This window comes from Zootoca vivipara, chromosome 14 (genome assembly GCF_965207765.1).
Source record: "Zootoca vivipara chromosome 14, rZooViv2.hap1.1, whole genome shotgun sequence".
NCBI lineage: Eukaryota > Metazoa > Chordata > Lepidosauria > Squamata > Lacertidae > Zootoca > Zootoca vivipara.
Window position 1 is genome coordinate 14058350 of NC_142597.1, and position 23147 is coordinate 14081496.

General features: G+C 42.4%; 1 protein-coding gene across 1 annotated transcript; it reads right to left on the reverse strand.

Annotated features, from left to right (window-relative positions):
- Positions 1-439: 439 nt before the first annotated feature.
- Positions 440-20798, reverse strand: CHEK1 (checkpoint kinase 1). Its single transcript, XM_035140158.3, has 13 exons — positions 20573-20798; positions 17049-17133; positions 16522-16745; positions 14599-14663; positions 14434-14503; positions 13798-13986; positions 8733-8837; positions 8352-8447; positions 7120-7228; positions 5877-6054; positions 4857-4988; positions 4007-4108; positions 440-1933 (listed from the first exon to the last, which is right to left on the reverse strand). The coding sequence occupies exons 1-13, from the start codon at positions 20757-20759 to the stop codon at positions 1838-1840; spliced, it is 1638 nt and encodes a 545-aa protein (XP_034996049.2). The 5' UTR covers positions 20760-20798; the 3' UTR covers positions 440-1837.
- Positions 20799-23147: the final 2349 nt, after the last annotated feature.

Here is a 23147-nt window from a genome sequence, read left to right on the forward strand (position 1 = left end):
TTAACATGGGAGGGACCTGCCTGTAACTTCTGTCCCTCACAGAAATCAAACTTCCAAGGCGGCTTCCATTTTGAGTTTCCCTATTGTATTGAGGCTTCCATATTGAGCTTTCGGTTTTCGAACATTTCAGAAATCGAACGGTCTTCTGGAACGGAATACATTCGGAAACTGAGGTCCTACTGTACAAGTATCAATAGAAATACACTGTATGCCACACCACATCTTCCTACAAGATCTTCAGTTACTGAAACCACTAGAATCCTCTCAATTTAACACGTAAGTCAAGTTCCCCAGGTACTTCCCTCCATTTTGGTTGCCCAAGCATATATCCCTTTGTGATATAGTTTCTTCCAAACCACCTTGCTACAAGAGGGAATTATCAGGATCTTCCATTTCGTGTGAATAAAGAAGAAAACTTGCATGCTATACACTGACAGAGTTCTTTTAATCCAAGATCATTCTTTATTATTTTGCAGTTTTATTTTCTTTACAGACACATTAAAAAATTCACAGTTTTGTAGATTTAAGTATGGGTCAGGAAGTATGGTCAGAAACAAGGTTTGTGTGTCATCCCCTTACTCTCTTAGTGCAGGGGTAGCCAAACTGGTGCCCTCCGGATTTTGCTGGACTACAACTCCCATCAGCCCTTTCCAGCATGCTCAACAGCCAGGAACGATGACAGCTGCAGTCTAGCACCTGGCCACCTCCGCTCTAGTCTGTTTGCATGGTACATTCCACTTTAACCAGTTTGAAACAAGCTTGCTTCCCAAAAGACAGAACAGTATAAAAGGAAAGAAAAAGAGTGAGGGGGTCTGTTAAGCCATTACATCTCTTTCCATTTAGACTGGTGTTTCCCAAACATGGGCCTCCAGCTGTTTTGGACTACAGTTCTCATCATCCCTGAGCACTGGTCTTGCTAGCTACAGATGATGGGAGTTGTAGTCCAAAACCAGCTGGAGACCCAAGTTTGGGAAACCCTGATTTAGACTAAAGATGGGGAACCTATGGCCCCACAAGGCGTTGTTAGACTACAAAACCCATTATCTTTGCCCAGCCTGGTTTGCACACTTCTACTTTAGAAGCTCAGCCAGCCTGATCAGACCTATTAAGGATTGGAGGAGAGAGAATTATACCCTAAAAATAGAAGAAGAAATTTAAAATTGGAACCAGCGATGCTAAAAACAACCAGTGGGCTTTTATGTTTTCTCAAGGGTGACAGTAGAAACCAAAAGCAATGAGCTGCAACTGTATAGCTTCATTCAGAAGCCCCGGCTTTAGGAGCAAATAATCATAAACTGAGTCAAGTGATTTGTGAAGGACCTTATTCTGAACGTAACATTCCTACAACTCTTATCATATTTATATAAAATAAACGGTTAGGGTTTTTTTCTTCTGTTTTTAAAATCAAAGTCATCAAAGGAGCATGATAACACTCATGTTATGCTTTACAAAGCAGCAACTTTTGAGCTTAGTTTGAATTTTTTTACTTTGGAAAAAAAGAAGGAAAACACACATATATGGATGAGGAGCTTGAGCAACCCACACACACAAAAAAAAGACTTCTAAGAATGTGAATTAAGCTGAGCCACTCGTGACTTTCATGATCATAATTAAGAGTGAGAGACCCCAGCCAACCACTGCAAATGCGCACCTTCGCAACAGTTATCGCCTGTTACAATATGTGGATAGCTTGAATGCCTATCCCCATAAAACCTGAAGAAAACAAAAGATTTCCATTGAATGACTGGGGTTCTGAATGACTGGGGTACGGCAGTCATGACTGTCCCTTAGCAGAAGCCGCTGAATCAAAACAGAGCTGCTCTCAACCACAATGTCATCATGTGACAGGAAGCCACAGCTTTTGTGTGCTGACAACATCACTCAGCTTCCCTTTGATCTTCAGGAAATGCCTCTTGAACTCCAAGCCGTCACCCTGCATAGGGAAGGGAGGTGGGGAAGAATCCAAGTGAGTATACGTAGTTGGAAGGGCATGTATTAGCTAGCTAGAGGGAAGTAAACAGCATTAGGAGTACAGCCGTACCTCGGAAGTCAAACAGAATCCGTTCCGGAAGTCCATTCGACTTCCCAAACGTTTGGAAACCAAAGCGTGGCTTCCGATTGGCCACAAAAAGCTCCTGCAGCCAATCGGAAGCCCCGTTGGACGTTCAGGTTCCAAGAAACGTTCGCAAACCGGAACACTCACTTCTAGGTTTGCATTGTTTGGGAGCCAAAACGTCCGAGTCGCAAGGCGTTTGGGATTCGAGGTATGAATGTATTTGGCAAGGAATTCACCAATTTACGCTGGTGTATAGATCTCCACACGCTAGGCAGCCGTTTTCATGGAGCGGCCATTTGTTTTTTGTTTTTAAAAGGTGGTGACCGATTCTCCTAAATCAGGTGTGACTGATCCATAACCTCCACTTCCATGGACAAAGAGGAAAGCCCAGCAAGGGCCTCCTCTGTGAAGCAATGGAAATTGCTGTTGCTGTTCTGCTGGGTCCTGGAGCTGCTGTAGCAAACTCCCTCCCACTTGGGTTAATGGGAGAGAGAAAATGGTTAAGCCATGGGAATAAAGTCACCCTGCTGTCTTTCGTCCTGGTTGCAGGAATCTGACAGTGCCCTGGATGCGACAGGGATGCATTCAACACAAACACTGGAGGCAAAGGCCTCAGTACCTGTGCATTTTTCAGTAAAGAGAAAACAGAAAATGCATATATATATATCTACAGCTGCCTTAGAATGGGGGATGAGAAATCTGTAGCTCCCCAGATGTTGGTGGACCTGAGCTCCCATCATTCCTGACAACTGGCCAGGCTTGCTGGGAATGATGGGAGTTGGAGTCCATCAACACCTGGAGATTTACGACCTGTGCCTTAGATGTTAAGGCAAAACAGCCAGAACGAAGCTTTAATGTTGATACTCATCTTAGGCAACCGTGACTAAATCAAAATTTGTTTGGATATGGAAATAACCTTAAACACAGCGATTGGCTACAGAAAGATGAACTGAGAGTTATTTGGATTTTCAGAACCAATGAAGATTGGATCAAGATAATACTGAGGAATTTGTTAAACGAATAAGTTTGATTTGTTTTTAAAAAGATACTGCTTAATATAATAAAAACCTGAAAGTGGTTTATTTTTTTAAAAAAAAACAAGAAGTAAATTTTCTTAAAAAGCAAATAAAAGCAAAATACAACTGGGTGTCACAAAAGTCAGCTCGTGTTTGAAAAAATTCTTTTAGAAAATTAGAAGCGAGAATCCAGGAAAGGTTGAGTAAAAATATTCTTTGTAAGGTCAGTACTGTTTCTGCCTCATTAACTGCCCGTGGGTGGGCTTTCCAGAGGGTGGGTTCTATCACTGAGAAGAGATTATTATTCTGTATTGTCAGCAAGTGACAATGTGCTCAGACAATCTTAAAAATGGTTGCCTCCTGGACTGGGGGAAGTGGTCTGTGGATATCCTGGACCCAAGTTGTATAAGGCTTTAAATGCCAGCAACAAAACTTTGAAGGTAGCTCAGTAGATAACAGGCACCCAGGGTGGACCTTTCAACCCTGCTGTAGTATCTGCATAGCTGAGTTTTCCACTAAGCACCCTGCAGCTCTTGAACCAAGCAGAAGGCTAACCGCCAGCCCCAGCCCATACAGTATATGCTAGAACAGATTAGAAAATAAAATGACTACAATGGCAAGCATAATACATATTCTGAATCAGAACATGTTGGCAGCTGGCAGTGTGAAAACCTTCTGCAGTACTGAGGAGCTACCACTGGAGGGAGACCAAGTACTATTCCCGCACATAAAACATTCTCCCCGCAATTTGCAAATCTCTCAAGAGATTAAAAAACCCCAGGTCAAATCAAATATTTGTTTTCTACTGTGCTAGGTAAAAATGTAGCTTTATTCCTATTTAAGTAAGTTTGGCTGGTTAGGTAGTATCTGCTGCAAGTGCCAAGGCATCCTTCTTATCCCTGGAATGAAATGTGTTGGTTAACTTTGTATATACCTTAGACAGGCGGAAGTCGACGAGTATTTTGTCATCCATTTCCAAGAGGTTTGCCTTGAAAATCAGTTTGTTGTTTCTTCTATCTGTGGTTGATATGGTAACCTTAGAAGGAAAATGATTATTTTATCAGGGGAAAGGGGTTTACAAAGCATATTTACAATCAATAATCCTCACGTTTTTTACGCTGTGAACCGCCCTGAGATCTACCAAACTAAGGTGGTATACAAATCAAATCAAATCAAAAAATAAATCTCTGGAGTTGCAAAGTTAGGCTCTCTAAGTTTACGGTAGCCTTCACACTATTTTTCTCACTAGCATATTTATTTTGTATGTAAATCCATACAAGCAGTGCTTTTTTTTCTATAAAAAAAAAAGTTTTGGGGTACACATCCCACTGCGTTCCCCCCCCCCAAGAAAAAAGCACTGCATAAAAGTATGTAAATGCAAATTAATTTTATTTATTAATTAATTACCTGCCCTACTCGGTGCTGCTTACAACTTAAAATCACAGGGTGAAAATGCAAGAAAATCACGTTGAATAAAATAAAAATAAAGCAACAGGCAGAAATGCAAAAGAGAACAATTAAAAATACAACAAAGGCAAGCATCACGGACTAATCATGACTTTTAGAGCAGGTTTTTTCCTGCCAACTGACAGAATAAAAATGTATATACCAAGCAACAACAGCAACTACCAGAGAAGCAATGACCCATGTCTCACAGGGCAAGGTGTTCCATAATATTGATGCACCCACTGAAAAGACCCTCTCTCTTGCTGCCATCAATCGTGCCTACACCCCAATGCCTGTCTGTCCGTCTTGTGTGGTGTACACACACGATTAATTCATACCAGGTTTGTGCAGCCCTTCTTCCAGACGTAGCCCATTTTTTCGCAAACCTCCTTCAATACGTGGTAAGACTGGTCAGCGTCCAGCTTCAAAAAGAAACGGGTCATTCTCTTCACTAAGCGCTGCCATGAATTCTAAGAGACAAAGAAAAGGAAGACACTAGAAGTCAACTGAAGGCTAAAACGAATGTCGAGTTTCCATCAAAAGGCTTTGCATTGTTTTATGATGCTAAAGAATTGCATAGCAATCATTTAAAAATATTTGTGCACTGTGCATGGGCTAAATATATACACCCTTGTGCAAATTAATTGAAACAAAGCATGTTTTCTATCTTACTCGTAATCCTCAAAACAAACACAAAAAGTCAGTTGATCATTATGGTGTCGGAAGCCTGCAGCCAATAGAAGGAATGATGCGCTCGCCACAATATATTGAGGTTCTACGAAAGAGAGTTGTTCCAGAGCTGGAAAAGAGGTACTGGGATATTGCAGCAGGACCTAGCCCCGTCACACATCGAAAGTGGTGAAGAAATTCACGACAGAGCAGCAAATGCAGGTACTTGATTGGCCAGGGAATTCCCCGGACGTAAATCCCATTGAGAATTTGTGGGCTATATGCAAAAGTCTCCTCCGTGCTGTAGATTGTATGATTATGGAGAAGCTCATCCAGGCGCTGATTCAAGTGTGGTACAGGAATTTGAAAATCAACAGTGACTGTTTGAAACTAGTAGACTCCATGCCAAACCGTGTTCAAATGCTGCTTAAAAATAGCGGAGGTCATATCTGTTACTAATGTACGTATATGTGAGTTTTGTACATGTATATTTGAGGGTTTTTTTTACAATAAACTACCTTGTTTGTTTCAATTAATTTGCACAAGGGTGTATGTATTTTTTTCCATTAAATACATTAAAGGGGGGGCTTGCTGTTACGATGCAAAACAAAAGCACAAGGGCCTCTACAAGTTCCAAAAACAACGAAAATTCCAATTGGCCCGATAGCCGACCCACCGGACTAAGTTACCTGGGAAGAACTGGGAGTGCCAAGCAGTTGGCTGTTGAGCAGCATGTGTTCAGGGCAGGCTGGCTGGGAGAAGCTGATGCCTTGCACTAGCTTATCGATGCCAGCTGGACCGCTATCCCACAAAGAAAGTCCAGTGCCAGGTTCCGGCTGAGAATTGGAGCAGGTCTTTTTCTCCTCACTGCAGCAATGGAAACAAAGCAGTGTTGCGTTCCTAAATGGCGCAACAACACATTTTCTAGAACTTTTTTATTTCAGGGAGTTAACCGCTACATGTGTTGGCCCTCATAACTGGGCATTACCTGAAGGTTGGCCTTTTTCTTGGCAATTTTCATCATTACTAAATCATTCTATCATGAGTGAATTGCCTTAATGCATTGCAGGCATGTCCAACAGGTAGACCGTGATCTACCAGTAGATCACTGGGCATATATGGTAGGTCACCGGAGCTCTTCAGTATGCAAAGAAGCTCAACAACTTAGGCTTCCCGTAAAAAAAAAGCTCAACAACTTTGATCTGAATCCCTTAAAGGGGGTCGATCACTGCCAGTTTTTAACTCTGTGAGTAGTTCACAATCTCTTGGGAGTTGTCCACCCCTGCTTAATGTAAAAAGTCACTTGTTTTCTGCATTGCATGTTTGCGGAATCATAAAACACACACAGCCTTGACAGTAGCATTTACCACACAACTTGAACATATTACTTTGTTATGCTCTGCCAAACTTAAAACATACCCCCACCTCCGCCCATTTTCTCCTGCACGTAAATAAGACCCAGACGCTAGAACCATCAGATTAATCCTCATATTAAGGCACACATCAAAGTCCCATACGTTCCCCAACTTTGGTATTTAAACAGGATAAAATGAGTGCTTTCAGATACAAAGCCATCTCCGCTGCGGCCCTCACCCTGTGTACGAGTTGTTTTGCTCCTATTCTGTCAAATCAAGGGGGCAGACAGCACTGCAGCGAAGGAGAGGCAAGAAGGAAGTGTAGTTCTGGCTCTGCGCAACTAGCTCCTGCAGCCTAGTGGCACAGTGCAGACATGCCATAGATCATAGATCTGGTTTTGTTACTCGCGGAACACCTCTTAAGATATGGCAGCACAGAATTAATCCGTTGCAGAGCTTCAGGGTAAAATAAAATAAAATAGAATGTTCCCCATCAAGTTAAAAATACTAGCGGGACACCACATACACAAACGTTTTTGCCTGTGTGTTGGACGCGATGAATGAATATATTTTTCACCTGCGTGCACTTTTCACAGGAGAGAAGTCCGTATCAGATCGGATGTGCTTAGAAAAACATCCTGGGGAATCAGAAAGTCCTCCCGAGGAGACTCGAGGCCGCTTTATGCCTAGAAAGAAAAACTAGTACTCAGTTTTCAAAGGGGAAATTTTTTTTTTTGTCATTCACTGTTAAGTACATAGTAAATCCCAAGTAAAATGATTGGATTGTTGCTGTTGATTTTTAATGGCTCCAACCTTTCCAAAGGTGCTAAACTTGTATTTGTGAACATTAATGTACAGTAAACTCAAAACCACCTACAATGGTACCTTGGCAGTCAAACGGCTTAGTTGTCGAACAAATCAGCTCCCAAATGGCGCAAAACCAGAAGTGAGTGTTTCAGTTTGCAAACGTTCTTTGGAAACCAAATGTCCGATGCGGCTTCCAATTGGCTGCAGGAAGCTCCCGCAGCCAATCGGAAGCTGCACCTTGGGTTTTCAAACCATTCTGGGAGCCGAACGAACTCCCGGAACAGATTAAATGCAAGAAACAAAATACCACTGTGTTCAAACTTCATGAATGGTGGGATGAAATAATTGCAATAGAACTGCCAAATGGTCTGCAGAATCTCAGACCGTCAACTGCCTCCCATTGTTAGAGCTAGTTAACATGTTGACTCAAAGTGACTAAGGAGGCTTTCCACATTACAGTTTTCATTTAGGTGGGTGCTCCCACATGTCACTCGGGAGGGTGTGTGGGTGCAGAATCATAATATTGGAATGATTTACACTGGTTTTCATCCTAGAGTCCTACGTGAATGTACCGATTCCAGGCATAGGCAAACTCTGGCCCTGCAGATGTTTTGGGGGACTACAACTCCCATGATCCCTAGCTAGCAGCACCAGTGGTCAGGGATGATGGGAATTGTAGTCCCCAAAACACCTGGAGGGCCGAGTTTGCCTATGCCTGGATTAACCCAAGACAAGCCCTGATTAGTAGCAGACCTTGGTGAATGGACTGATCAGCAAAGGGGATGAAAAAGCAAGCAAAATTTATCCTCAAGTAAGATTAAAATAGGGTAAGCCACCTAAATTGTAAATATCAGTATCTTTAAATATATAACTCGCTCCTTTCGGTGGCAAAAATGAGAGATGTCAACTGAACCGTTTTCAGATGTCAAAAGATTTCAAATATGCAGCTACATACAAAATTCACATGCATATACACACACACACACACATATATTTAATTACCTTTCTTTAAAGCTTTTGTATACCACCTGTCCTTTTTTAGGTCTTCAATAGTAAGCCTAGATGCAGGGTCCTCAGTTAATAGTTTGAGGAGTAAAGCTGCAAAGAAATAAAGAATTTGGTTATATGCATGGCCTAGAAGTTCTTAAAATGCCCACCTTATGTGGCAATGGCTTGCAATTTAATTGAGATGCCCCCAAACATTGTTCCACCAGTTTTCAAATAAATCATTACAATTTTTACATGAACCAGAGTCACTGAACTTTTAAAGATGTTCTTTGGAGGATATGAGCTGTACTCGGAAAAATAACATGCTCATTTCTTAGCAAAGCTATCAAGACTGCCCACCAAGTAAATATAAAAACAGTCAGTAAAGTTCTGTACCAAGTGGCAACGAGTCTATCTTCTTCCATGGTGACAAATATGTTTTCTTTTCTTTCCAATCACAGTATTCTTGACATGTGTCAACAGGCTGGTCCCATGGCAATTCTGCAAGAAAGAGAGACACATTTATTTACTAAACATGTCAGTGATCTGGGGACAAACCAAGAAAGTACTTGGGTTTCAACCAAATGGATGTTAGCATTTTAAGAGGAAGGGACACACCCAAGGGTTATAATAAGGTCACTAATAATCACATTAGTTACACACTACTTAAATAGTCTCCAGTAAAGCTGTGAGCAATGAAAATCTCCAGCAATTTCTTTTTTTCTGTTCCAGCTTGGCTACAAATGTCACACTATCAGACAATATGGTTACTATACAATATCCTCCAGATTTATGCAGTAAGCCAAATCCCTCGAAAAATTATTGCAGATACACTTGTTTTAAAATTAATTTTATTATATGTATTAAAACATTTATAACCTGCCCTTCTGGTGCAAAAGTGTTGCTCAGGGCTGCTTGCAATATTTAAAACTATATGAAACTATCAACGACAGAGAGAGTTAGTAGTTGTATGCTGTTTAAACTATGAATAATTCATTATTATTATTATTTTTAAAAACACGCTGGTTTCACCAACACATTTATAAATGAACATTCTATGCTGAATGTATAGAATGCTTTAACTTAAATGACTCTTCCTTCCAAAGCCTGTTTTTTTTTTTAATGCAGTATCTTGTAGGTTTATCAAACACTGGAAACTTGTTATACGCATATTTTTGCTACTTTTGGTGTTGAAACGGTAGAAATGGTTGTGCTTTTATTCTATGTGCTTAAATTTGATCTTAATTTTTTTTTTAATCTAAAATATGTTATCTGCTTAAATCTTATCTAAAAATATTGAAGGAGAGGGAAAAGTTTACATAGCTGCTTTTAAGAGGAAGAGAGCATTCTTGTGGTAGACGGTTGGAGAGATGTTCTCAGCAATTCTTGTGAATAACCATACACAGTGATGGTTAGAGGGTAATTTGTGAGCTGAGGAGATTATAGCTCAGCAGTCGTCCTGTATCACGAGGGGCTTGTGACGTGTCATGTAAACAGGAAGCAGGAAGTACCTGTTGCTATTGTGTATCTGAAATATATGACACTGTCTGTAAGCAATCTGTCTGTTGTTATGCTGTTCGTCGGAGCTGCAGCATCATGGAGTTAAATACTCCTGGGTGAAGCTATCTTAAAATTTGAATAAATCTTATTTGTTTTAATGAACAAGGGAGTGAAAGTGATTTATTTCACGAGCACTGAAAGCTGGAAAGTTTCCGCTGCTACAAGCTGCGATTGAACTGTTATCTAAACTTCAGAAGGACGTTTAGAAACAAGGCTTGATTTTCGTGATGGAAGCGTGCAAGGCAAGGAGTTTTTTGCTACGCTGCTACAACTCTGCTAAAATTAATTAATTAGCTACAACAATCTCCCCTTAGCTACACTGGACGGAAGATTTAGCGGCACTTCATATATGAATTGTGTAACTCTGTGTGCTAATAAATGCACTGCTATGGTATAATTTTTAAAGAGACAAAAGAACCACATGTATTCGCCCTCTGATGGCACCCTTTGCAACTCAAGCTTTAGAGCAGGCATCCCCAAACTTTGGCCCTCCAGATGTTTTGGACTACAATTCCCATCATCCCTGACCACTGGTCCTCTGAGCTAGGGATCATGGGAGTTGTAGGCCAAAACATCTGGAGGGCCGCAGTTTGGGGATGCCTGCTTTAGAGTGACGTATGACCTTCCAAGCCATGGGAGCATCATCTCATGTGACCGAACCAGTCACAAAGTTTGTACTTCCCAGTTAATTAGATCAGCCAGCAACTTTTGCAGAAATGCTATGGGTATTAGTCGTTCTACTCTTGCTTAAATTTTTCAAGAATGAAAAATGTACATGGGCCTTTCTCTGTTTTTTTTAATGTCCCCTCCACACCAGTATGTTTGTTCTGGTGAATCAGGAAGGCTTGGAGATGATTACAGTGGTACCTTGGTTCTCAAACGCCTTGGTACTCAAACAACTTGGCACCCTTTGCAACTCAAGCTTTAGAGCAGGCATCCCCAAACTTTGGCCCTCCAGATGTTTTGGACTACAATTCCCATCATCCCTGACCACTGGTCCTCTGAGCTAGGGATCATGGGAGTTGTAGGCCAAAACATCTGGAGGGCCGCAGTTTGGGGATGCCTGCTTTAGAGTGACGTATGACCTTCCAAGCCATGGGAGCATCATCTCATGTGACCGAACCAGTCACAAAGTTTGTACTTCCCAGTTAATAAGATCAGCCAGCAACTTTTGCAGAAATGCTATGGGTATTAGTCGTTCTACTCTTGCTTAAATTTTTCAAGAATGAAAAATGTACATGGGCCTTTCTCTGTTTTTTTTAATGTCCCCTCCACACCAGTATGTTTGTTCTGGTGAATCAGGAAGGCTTGGAGATGATTACAGTGGTACCTTGGTTCTCAAACGCCTTGGTACTCAAACAACTTGGCACCCTTTGCAACTCAAGCTTTAGAGCAGGCATCCCCAAACTTTGGCCCTCCAGATGTTTTGGACTACAATTCCCATCATCCCTGACCACTGGTCCTCTGAGCTAGGGATCATGGGAGTTGTAGGCCAAAACATCTGGAGGGCCGCAGTTTGGGGATGCCTGCTTTAGAGTGACATATGACCTTCCAAGCCATGGGAGCATCATCTCATGTGACCGAACCAGTCACAAAGTTTGTACTTCCCAGTTAATAAGATCAGCCAGCAACTTTTGCAGAAATGCTATGGGTATTAGTCGTTCTACTCTTGCTTAAATTTTTCAAGAATGAAAAATGTACATGGGCCTTTCTCTGTTTTTTTAATGTCCCCTCCACACCAGTATGTTTGTTCTGGTGAATCAGGAAGGCTTGGAGATGATTACAGTGGTACCTTGGTTCTCAAATGCCTTGGTACTCAAACAACTTGGCACCCTTTGCAACTCAAGCTTTAGAGCAGGCATCCCCAAACTTTGGCCCTCCAGATGTTTTGGACTACAATTCCCATCATCCCTGACCACTGGTCCTCTTAGCTAGGGATCATGGGAGTTGTAGGCCAAAACATCTGGAGGGCCGCAGTTTGGGGATGCCTGCTTTAGAGTGACGTATGACCTTCCAAGCCATGGGAGCATCATCTCATGTGACCGAACCAGTCACAAAGTTTGTACTTCCCAGTTAATAAGATCAGCCAGCAACTTTTGCAGAAATGCTATGGGTATTAGTCGTTCTACTCTTGCTTAAATTTTTCAAGAATGAAAAATGTACATGGGCCTTTCTCTGTTTTTTTTAATGTCCCCTCCACACCAGTATGTTTGTTCTGGTGAATCATGAAGGCTTGGAGATGATTACAGTGGTACCTTGGTTCTCAAACGCCTTGGTACTCAAACAGCTTGGAACCCAAACACTGCAAACCCAGAAGTGTTCCGGTTTGCGAACTTTTTTTGGAAGCCGAACATGCTCCGTTTTGAGTCTTATGCTTCCGATTTGAGTGCCACACTTCCATTTTAAGTGTTACGGTGAGGTCTGTCTGTTTTTGCTATGCATTTTGTGGTTTTGCGGTTCTTTTTGTTTTGTTTTTGTGATTGGGTGGAACCCAGCTCAGCTACTGATTGATTGTGTGACTGCAGTACATTGTTTACTTCTTTCATTTTATGGATCAATGGTCTCATTAGAGAGTAAAATTCATGTTAAATTGGTGTTTTAGGCACTGTTTTTAAAAGTCTGGAACGGATTAATCCATTTTGCATCACTTTCTATGGGAAAGCGCGCCTTGGTTTTGGAACGCTTTGGTTTTTGGAACCGACTTCTGGAACGGATTAAGTTTGAGAACCAAGGTAATGAACTAGTGATTAAGAACCACACCTTAAAAATATCCTGAATTCCCAAGAGATAATATACCAATGTGCACTGCTGATCTGCATCCCTGTTGTGTAAATGTATAGCATTAGTTTTAAGAGGCAATTCCTTATCAACAAACTAATGTTAATAAGTTCTGTATACCTGAAGGAGCGTCTTCACCCCCATCGTTCAGCCCGGACACTGAGATCCAGCGCCGAGGGCCTTCTGGCAGTTCCCTCATTGCGAGAAGTGAGGTTACAGGGAACCAGACAGAAGGCCTTCTTGGTAGTGGCACCCGCCCTGTGGAATGCCCTCCCAGAAGATGTGAAGGCAAGAAGAAACTACAGTGGTACCTCGGTTTAAGTACACAATTGGTTCCGGAAGTCTGTATTAACCTGAAACATACTTAACCTGAAGCGAACTTTCTGATTGAAAGTAATGGAACGTGGATTAATCCGTTCCAGGCAGTCCGCAGAGTACTTAAACTGAAGCGTACTTAACCCGAAGTATAAGTGTAATTGGTTCTGGAAGTCCGTACTTAACCTGAAGTGTACTTAACCTGAAGCGAACTTTCCCATTGAAAGTAATGGAAAGTGGATTAATCCGTTCCAGACAGGTCCGCAGAGTACTTAAACTGAAAATACTCAAACCAAGGCGTACTTAAATCGAGGTATGACTGTATCTCCTCTGCAAATTTTGATGCAGAATATTCTGCAAATAACCCTCAGTTTTTGCATATTTGATATCCCCATTTGATGCTTGCTTAAACTGAAGCGTACTTAACCCAAAGTATGAGTGTAATTGGTTCTGGAAGTCCGTACTTAACCTGAAGCGTACTTAACCTGAAGCGAACTTTCCCATTGAAAGTAATGGAAAGTGGATTATTCCGTTCCAGACAGGTCCGCGGAGTACTTAAACTGAAAGTACTCAAACCAAAGCGGACTTAAACTGAGGTATGACTGTATTTTACTTTTAAAAGACAACTGAAGGCGGCCCTGTTTAGGGAAGTTTTTAATGGTTGATGCTGTATTGTTTTTAATATTCGGTTGGAAGCCGCCCAGAGTGGCTGGGGAAACCCAGCCAGATGGGCGGGGTATAAATAAAAATTATTATATTATTATTATTATTATATAATAAAACGAATTAAAACTTGGGTAGCTCTTACCTCCGGCCAACATAGCAGTGAGTACGATTCCACATGACCAAACATCAACTGGCTCGGCGTGGAATTCTTTTCTTTTAAGGACTTCTGGTGCGATATACGGGAGGGTGCCACACATCTTGTTCAACAATCGCTCACGGCCATTGTACTTAAACACAGTGGCTAGTCCAAAGTCAGAGATTTTGAGATTATCTAAACAAACACAGGCATAAAGAAGATATCTTGAGTGTCATTCAAATTCATCATCTTTGTTTGAAGCACAGTAAAGTAACATTGATCTATAGACACAAACATTTAACTTTTTTTAAAAAATGGTCCTTTTAAGTATGCCAGCTCAGAAATATGTCACTGATACTAGTGGATCGTGTCTACATAAGCAGGTATTAAGTTTTCTATTGCTGCTCCAAATCAAGGAAATGCTAAAAAATATACAGTGAAATGCTAAAAAATAACAACAACCCCCCAAGTCCTCTGACTGTTTGATGTTTGGCGTTAGCAACATCCAAAGTGCGGGCTGCTTTTTTAATTGTAACTGAACTAAAGAAATGACATCTAAAATCTGAAAATAATTCTGCTAACCTATTTTCAGGCAGCAGCAGATTTACAGACCATTAGAAGGAAGTGGTCTCTCTCTCTTACCCGTTCCATTTAGCAGCAGATTCTCAGGCTTAATATCCCGATGCGTTACTCCTATACTGTGAAGGTAGACCTTTCAAAACGATACAAGGCATTAATAGAAAGCATTCATTCAACCTGCTTCCACACACAAAAAAGAGCTCGAAAAAGCAACATAAATAAACTTACCACCCCACCTATAAGCTGGTGGAAAAACTTCTGTGCTTCTGCCTCAGGCATGCCTACATCTGGCTCTGCAAAGAAGGCACCATAGCTTCATGAAGAAAGATACTAACAGCATTTACACAGTGATAGCAGCATTTCTCATCAATATAACGTTTCTGGTTGTTTGCCCTGAAATAGTTATGGCTGAAGGCATTATTGATCGCAAATTGAACACCATGTTTCACAGTAGCATTGATAGCAGCAGACACCATTTTTGCTTGGATTTAAGTTCATAAAAGGATTGCAGGCTACCACAGAGGTGGCTTGCTTTGGATGTGTTTAAACATCCCTGAAATGCAAGTTGCAGTGGTACCTCGGAAGTCGAAGGGAATCCGTTCCGGAAGTCTGTTCGACTTCCAAAACGTTCGGAAACCAAGGCGCGGCTTCCAATTGGCCGCAGGAAGCTCCTGCAGCCAATCAGAATCCGCAGAAGCCCCGTTGGACGTCCGGGTTCCAAAGAACGTTTGCAAACCGAAACACGCACTTCCGAGTTTGCGGCGTTGCGGAGCCAAAGTGTTTGACTCACAAGGCATTCGGGATCCAAGGTACGACTGTATAGCTGTATCCAAACTGCTCCCTGATCAGGTGCAATAATCCAGAAATAGAACATAGTTAAGCTGTAACTTCAAGGAATGTTAACTGAGGCACAGTGCGCCTGAGATCTTATGAAAACTACACGGAACTGAATGCACTTAACTGAATTCCCATCTCAGAGCTGTGGTCCTCCAGATGTTGCTGGACTACAGCCCCCATCATCCCTGACCACTGGCTATGCTGGTTGAGGCTGATGGGAGTTGTAGTCCAACAACATTTGAAGGCCCACAGGTCCCCCACCCATTCAATTTTATCTCATACAGTGTGCCTCGCTAGACGAATTTAATTTGTTCCACGGGTCTTTTCTTATAACGGAAAATTCGTCTAGCGAATCCCATAGGAATGCATTGAAATTTTTTTGAAATTTTTTTTTGCCCATAGGAACGCATTAATTGAATTTCAATGCATTCCTATGGGAAACCGCGATTTGCTAGACGATTTTTTCATTAAACGAATTTGTCTAGTGAGGCAACCTCCGCTTGAAAAATCCTTTCGTTAAGCGGAAATTTCGTTAAGCAGGGCATTCGTTAAGCGAGGCACCACTGTACAGTGGTATCTCTGGTTACGAACTTAATTCTTTCCAGAGGTCCGTTCTTAACCTGAAACCGTTCTTAACCTGAGGTACAGGTTAATTTTACAGGTGATTTTATAGGCTTTAGCTAATGGGGCCTCCTGCTGCCGCCTCCGCCGCACGATTTCTGTTCACATCCTGACATAAAGTTCTTAACCTGAGGTACTACTTCCGGGTTAACGGAGTTTATAACCCGAGGTACCACTGTACTTAAAGCTGTGGGGTTGAAGTAGAAAGACAGCACATACAAAAATCCCAGCGCCAAACAATAAACAATAAAATTATTAATGAAGAAACCTCAGGCTCTGCAAAGCAAAGAGCTACACAACTGTGGGGCATCAGCTGATAATGGTTTATACTCAATGCGGTACAGTCATACCTTGAAAGTCGAACAGAAACTGTTCTGGAAGTCCATTCAACTTCCAAAACATTCGGAACCAAAGTGCAGCTTCTGATTGGCTGCAGGAAACTCCTGCAGCCAATCAGAAGTCGCAGAGGCCCTGTCAGACATTCGGGTTCTGAAGAACATTTGCAAACCAGAACAGTCACTTCCAGGTTTGCGGCATTCAGGAGCCAAAACGTTCCTGTCGCAAGGTGTTCAGGATCCAAGGAACGACTGTATATAGATGACTTAAATAAATAAACCGTTTGACCCTTGGAGAGCATCATCACCCAATGACCATTCTGTGGCCTGTCTTCCTATCCCATAAAATCCCCTGTACCTATTCGGTCAAAGAGTTCTCCCCCGCTGCAGTACTCTAGGAACAGATACTGAATAGTGCCTTCTCGCCGATGTCCGTAAAACTTGACAATGTTCTCGTGATTTAACATTTTGTTAATGCAGATCTCCTTCTTAATCTGATCGGGGCACTCTATAGCGCATTTCATGTCGACAATCTTCACCGCCACTGCTTCTTCCGTGCGTCTGTTCACAGCCAACTGAACTCTATAAAGAGAAAGTGGAAAGCAGGGATTTTATAGATAGGCTTTCTTCCCCGTACATTATTACTAAAATTATGCGTTAAGTCTCAGCTTTGCTTGCCAGCCACAGCACACATTTTTCTCCACCTGGAAAAAAATGAGCAAATTCAGCAACCCAAATTAAAGCTCTTGTGATTTATTTATTTTTTACAACCCTCGACACAAGAATACAGCAGTAATTTCAATTTACAGTTTACTCTTGTTCTGGAACCCTTAATTTACCTCCATGTATTATGATGTTGCATGGTATTGCCTAAGCTATACTTACTCTCCGTAAGCACCTTCCCCGAGGGTCTGTACTAAGTCCCAGTCTTCCACAAAAGGCACGGCCATCTTGACAAACAGGACACACTCTGCAGATCAAAGAAATAAGGAATCAGAAGTCAAGGGTCATAAGTATTTGGCTGCCAAGGCAGAAGGGAGGGGGAGTGGCAGAGGATTTGCTTTGCATGAAGTAGATCCCACATTCAATCCCCAGCATCTCCAGGTAAGGCAAAGAGAGAACCCTTTTTGAAATCTTGGAGTGGAGCAGCCAGTCATTGTAGATAACATTGAGCTAAATGGACTAATAGACTGATCAGTATAAAGGCAGGTTATTTCTGAAAAAACACTAAAGGGGATAATATAGGAGTCTTACCTCAGAATGCCAGGGGTTGTACTTGGTGCTAGTCCTACTCAAGAGTAGGCCCACTGAAGTTTATGTTTATATATATTATTTTAACTAAATTTTCTGTTTTACAATTTAGAATACAGTGTACCTCAGGTTAAGTACTTAATTGGTTCTGGAAGTCCGTACTTAACCTGAAGCGAACTTTCCCATTGAAAGTAATGGAAAGTGGATTAATCCATTCCAGACGGGTCCGCGGAGTACTTAAATTGAAAGTACTCAACCTGAAGCGTACTTAACCCGAGGTATGACTGTAGTCATTTAAACATCCTTAAAATATTCATGACTTCCCTTCTTCTCTTTCCATGGTTCATCTTGCATATCTCATATCCCTGAATATTTTACATAAACTAAACCATTCAGTATTCCATTACAGTTGTACCTTGGTTTCCAGACAGCTTAGTTCTTGAAAGTTTTGGCTCCCAAATGCCACAAACCCGGAAGTGACTGTTCAGGTTTGTGAATTACTTTTGGAAGCCAAATGTCCAACAGGGCTTCCGTGGCTTCTGATTGGCTGCAGGAGTTTCCTGCAGCTAATCAGAAGCCGTGCTTCGGTTTTGGAAGTTGAACGGACTTCCAGAACAGATTCTGTTCGACTTCCAAGGTACAACTGTATTACATCCATCAAAACTTATTTTCACTTTTGGATTAATCTTAATGCTGCCAACGTTTTCAAGCGCACACAATTCCCCCTACATATTCAATAAACATTTTCCAGTTCTCTCAAAACATTTGTTCTTCTTGTTCTCTTAGTCTATATGTTAAGTCTGCAAGCTGCGCATATTCCATCAGCTTAAGTTGCCATTCTTCTTTAGTTGGGACCTCTCACTTTTTCCATTTTGGGGCTAACAAAACATGGGCCGCAGTAGTGGCATAAATAAAAAACCTTTCTTGACATCTGGGAATTTCAGTCTAAATTATCCCCAACCAAAACGACTCTGTTTTTTTTTTTGAAGGGGGGGGGGGAACTGCTTTTAAACATTTTTTTCAATTCATTGTAAACTATTTCCCAATACTTTTTTACCCTTTTACAGGTCCACCACATAAGATCAGGCACTTATCGGATTGGTTTTTTTAAATTCAAGTAAGGCTTCCAATCTCCCATACCTTTTTATGCAGGCCTGTAAAACCTCACTTGTTGAATTGCTCCTGTCAACAAGTTGTTAAAAGGTGTTGTGGAATGAAACACCCACTCTAGAGAATGTCTGGTTCCACAAAACAAGGTCAAATTCAACTCTTTTAGGACCACTAATTTCTTTAATTCGGACAAGCTTTCAATTACTCAGAATTCCTCCTATATGAGAAAAGAAGATCAAACACTGTTTATGTATGCAACAACCGCGGCTAGGACTTTGTTAGCCCAAAAATGGAAATTACAGGAATTACCTACAATTGTGGAGTGGCAGATAAAAATGATGGACTATGCTGAACTTGCTAGATTGACATGCAAGATTCGTGACCGGGGGGGGGGGGGGGGAGACAAGGTTTCAAAAGGATTGGAGTAAATATGTGGACTATATGGAGAAAAACTGTAGATCATTAAAAACTCTCGCAGGATTAAAATAAACCTTACGAATTGACCAATATGTTAAAAAAGGAACTGCAAAAAAGGGAATTAACAAGAAACCCGCATGAAGGGAGGGGGGGAAGTCATAGCTCGGCGGAGCAAGGTAAAAGATGTGAATATAAGATTTTGTATAAAAGATTGGTTTTGTTAATTTGTTGAATTTGGAAAATTGGAATAAAATGTATTTAAAAAAAAAAACAGAATTCCTCCTATATGAAGAGTACCGTGCAACACAGCTTGCTTTTCACGTTTGTTTGTTTTTAAATGAAACAAATGAAACTAAATGAAAATGACTCAATGAAAGACTCAACATTCATTGCCTTCCCTGCAATACACATTGTTGCATCCGCCATTCACACACTTTTAATAACTGCTAGACAGGAAGTAATTCAACAGGTGAGGCTTTCTCCAGTTCGGCAGACACAGTGCTGAGGTGCTACAGTACATCTACTGATTGCAGTAACTCTTAGAGGTACAGGAGCTGTGCCAGGAAGTTTTTTTGGGGGGGAGGGGAGGATTGAAAGCCCAGCTGTTCCTTTAAAAAAACAACCCAATAACAATGCCCGTGCATCCTACACTATTAGCAAACTCAGTTCTCCTAGAGATTATCTTTATCCAAAAGAGATGTTTGCAGAAATAAATAAATAAAAATTGAGGCCTGTAAGGGGCCAAAAAATGTCACTAAAACAGCAAAATGAGGAGTGGCGAGTGACCACAGAATGTGAATTAAATGGAGCTTCCTAGAGCACATAGCTGGATGGCACCTTGAACACTGCAATGTTTTTGTTGCATGCAGGTCCCAACACAGGACATGACTTTACTGCCTATAGCCATGGGCTTCTGCAAACTTGCTAGGCCATTTATTACATAAACCAACTTTCAACCATTATAGCATTTTAACAGCATTCATAAAACAGATCGTGATTATAAATCAAAGTTTTAAGCTAACTAAAAGAATCCCTTATCAGCCACAATTCCTACCCTCAATCAAAATTTTATCCCAACCCATAACTCTTACACACACACACACACACGACGTCTCCCTCAAACATCCCCCATGCTCACTTTTCGCAAAGGTACCAAAACCTGCAAAGACACAACACACATGAATTGCCGCCCACCCTTTTGAAAGCATTCGTGCATTAGGACACAGAAGGGCACCTGCACGCACAGCCAATGAAATGGGTTGTGGTTTTTTTAATGCAATAAGAACACCCGAATTAAAACAGCAGCGAAAAGCACAAATACTCAGCCATGACGGCGCTCCATTGGCCCTCCGAGCCTACCTCACAGGGTTGTTTGGGAGGAGGGCAAACTGGGGGGAACATACGCATGCCGTCCTTAGTTCCTTAGAGGGGAAAGCGGGATGCGCGAATGAAACAAGGAACACAAGTCTCCCATTGGGGGTGGGGGGTGGGGCTGGCAAGCCAAAGCATCTCTCCCACGCCCCGCTCCCTAGGAATAGAGACCCTCCTCCACCCCACCTGGGGAGGAAAGAAGAGCGAGAGGCAAACCAGCAGCCCACCTCCCTCTCCAAATTTTAGCCATTTTTCCTCACCCGCCCAGCGGCGAGGGCCGCTTCCCCGGCTGATCAGCAAGCGGCGTTTCCCGCCGAAGAGCGTCGAGAGCAAGAGCCGGGCAGAGACTGGGAGAGAGACGGGAGGAAGAGGCGGCGGCGAGGGGCCGAGGGGAGGAATCCGGCGCCGGCTCCGCCTCCTGCCCCGGCCGCCGGGGTGAGGCAGCATAATGGCGTCCCGAGGGCAGAGGAGCCGCCGCTTTGCTAACTAATCATGCAAACTCGCGGCATCTTTAAGCCGTCGGTCCCAGCCCGGCTGACGCGGGAGTAGTAAGCGCCTCTGTGCATCCCGATGCGGGGCTTCTTCCTTCCGGTGGGGTATTTGGCTAGGTCGGAACAGCCCCTGCACGCTTGTAGAAAGTTTTTTTTGAGAGTTGCTTCCCCCCCCCCCTCCCGGGGTCAGAAGAAAGTGATTTCAAACAACTGTTGCTGAGACCTTTCCATCCCGAACCTGCTAGACAAAGAGTCAGGCAGAGGGTGAAGACACTCGGGCTTCCTGCCTCCACTAACATTTATATATATGTATATTTGATTTTACATGTTCATTCACAGAAATGATATTCTTTCAAATGTTAAAATTAAGCCTAGGACTTCCCTCCTCCCTTCCGTGGGTTCTTTGGGTAACCTTTTCAACTCCATCTAGTTTACAGTCCTCCATTATATCCAAAGTCTGTGTATCATTGCAAGTTATTTAAAGCCTGCCCAAGAGTTCAGGTCTTTGCAGTGGTATTTTAAATACGATCTATATTTGCCCCCTTCTCTGTTGCAGTTTTGATCCTCCCAATTTCTGATTTTCCCGGTTAATCTTGCCATCTCTGCATAGTTCAGTAATTTCATCTGCCACTCCGCCCTCGCAGGTATTTTATCATCTTTCCAGCTCTGGGCAAGCAGACTAACATAAATCCTGGCCGCGATTAGTAATCTATAGCCCTCCCTTCGCCACAGGTTGCTGGACTACCACGTCATTCCAAGCGGCCCAGTATTGTAACAAGCGCACATGCAGCTTGGAAGACGATCCTGCCCTTCCCTATGCTTGTTCCTTCTAGAGACAGTGTTCATTCTAGAGACGCGTTCACGCGTTGGCTTGCACCCATGTCCGGTGCGTCGCTACACATGTACAAGTGTTTGTAAGAGTGTGCACTTGCCAATTTGCACCACTAAGCTATTGTGTGCACTGACTGAAGATGTGCAGCTCAACTGTGTGTGCGAATGGTCCAGCTGTCGAATGTAAGTGTGTGACGACCCCCTGCACCTTGACCGTGGCACTGGCTGTGCTGCCTGGGGCTGATAGGAGGTGGATCCCACATCTGCCCAGCCATGTTTCCCATCCCTGCTTTAAAGTGCTGCAAGGCTTGTTTCTTTGGGTTTCTGTGAACAGTGCTGCTCCTTTTTATATCTTCTGGGAGATGCCTGGCTAAACTTTAGGTAAATCAGTAGCACCGTCATTTTTCAAAGTTCAGCCTCAGCCCTGCACCCAAACCCAATAATGAAGGAAGCTATCTTTACCAATTGGCCCATCTAGCTCAGTATTGTCTGCAGGTCTCTCCCAGGCAGAGGTCTTTCCCAACCACTTTTGGAGATGCTCGGATTTGAACCTGGGTCCTTTTGCATGCAAAGCAAATTGTCTACCACAGACCTACTGCCCTTCCCCAGGACCCCTAGGACTGAGGTCCCCACTCTAGTGTATGGGGAAGACTGATTAGGTGATCTATGACCCCAGTGTACTGCTGTCCAGATGTAGCAGTTAATGGGCAACTTTGAGAGCCCTGGTTTCTCTCAAGGTTCTCTTTCAACTGGACATAAACCAAACAGAACTTCAGAGGACTGCCCCCTGGAAAATAGGACAGACCACTCTAGCAGAAATCCTAGGGCTGTTTCACTGAAGAGAATGGGCCTTCCCTAAGTAAACATGCGTAAGATTACATTGCAAATTTAGGATCCTATTATACTTACTTAAAAGCAAGCCTTGCTGAACAGTGAGCTCAGTAAATAAAGGTAAATGATGACTGCCAAAGTGCTAGTTACTTAAGCTTAACTTGTATTTGAGAAGCTTTACAGCACTGGGAATCTGGCTCAAAATTCAGGAGTTTAAAATAAAGGCCATGAGAAAAAGAGGACAATACCCAGTCAGGCTTGTTCATTTACCCACTCCCTCAATACTGTTGCCACTTTTTTTTTTGCTCACCCCTGACCTTCAAAATACATGTGATATGTCTGGTGACTCAACTTTGGGGTTAATGCAAATTTTAAGATACCTATTGCATAAGAAAATGTACATTATTTATACACAAAGTACTTGGATTCCTTCAATGGCAACAGCTGGAGGGAGGCTTGCTTCTTGTATGGCAAGTGTGTGTGTGTAAAGTAAGAAGCTAGCCCATTTACATAGGTGGAAGACCTATTCTATGCTGCTTCATTCTCTTACAAGAGGGAACGAGGAAAAGTAATGCAAGTGTTGACAGATGCTCTTTCTCTGAGTTACTTATGTCTGATCATGTAGAATACAGTTGAAAGCCATCAAGTGAAGGGACAGAGATAAATGAATACAAATACACAC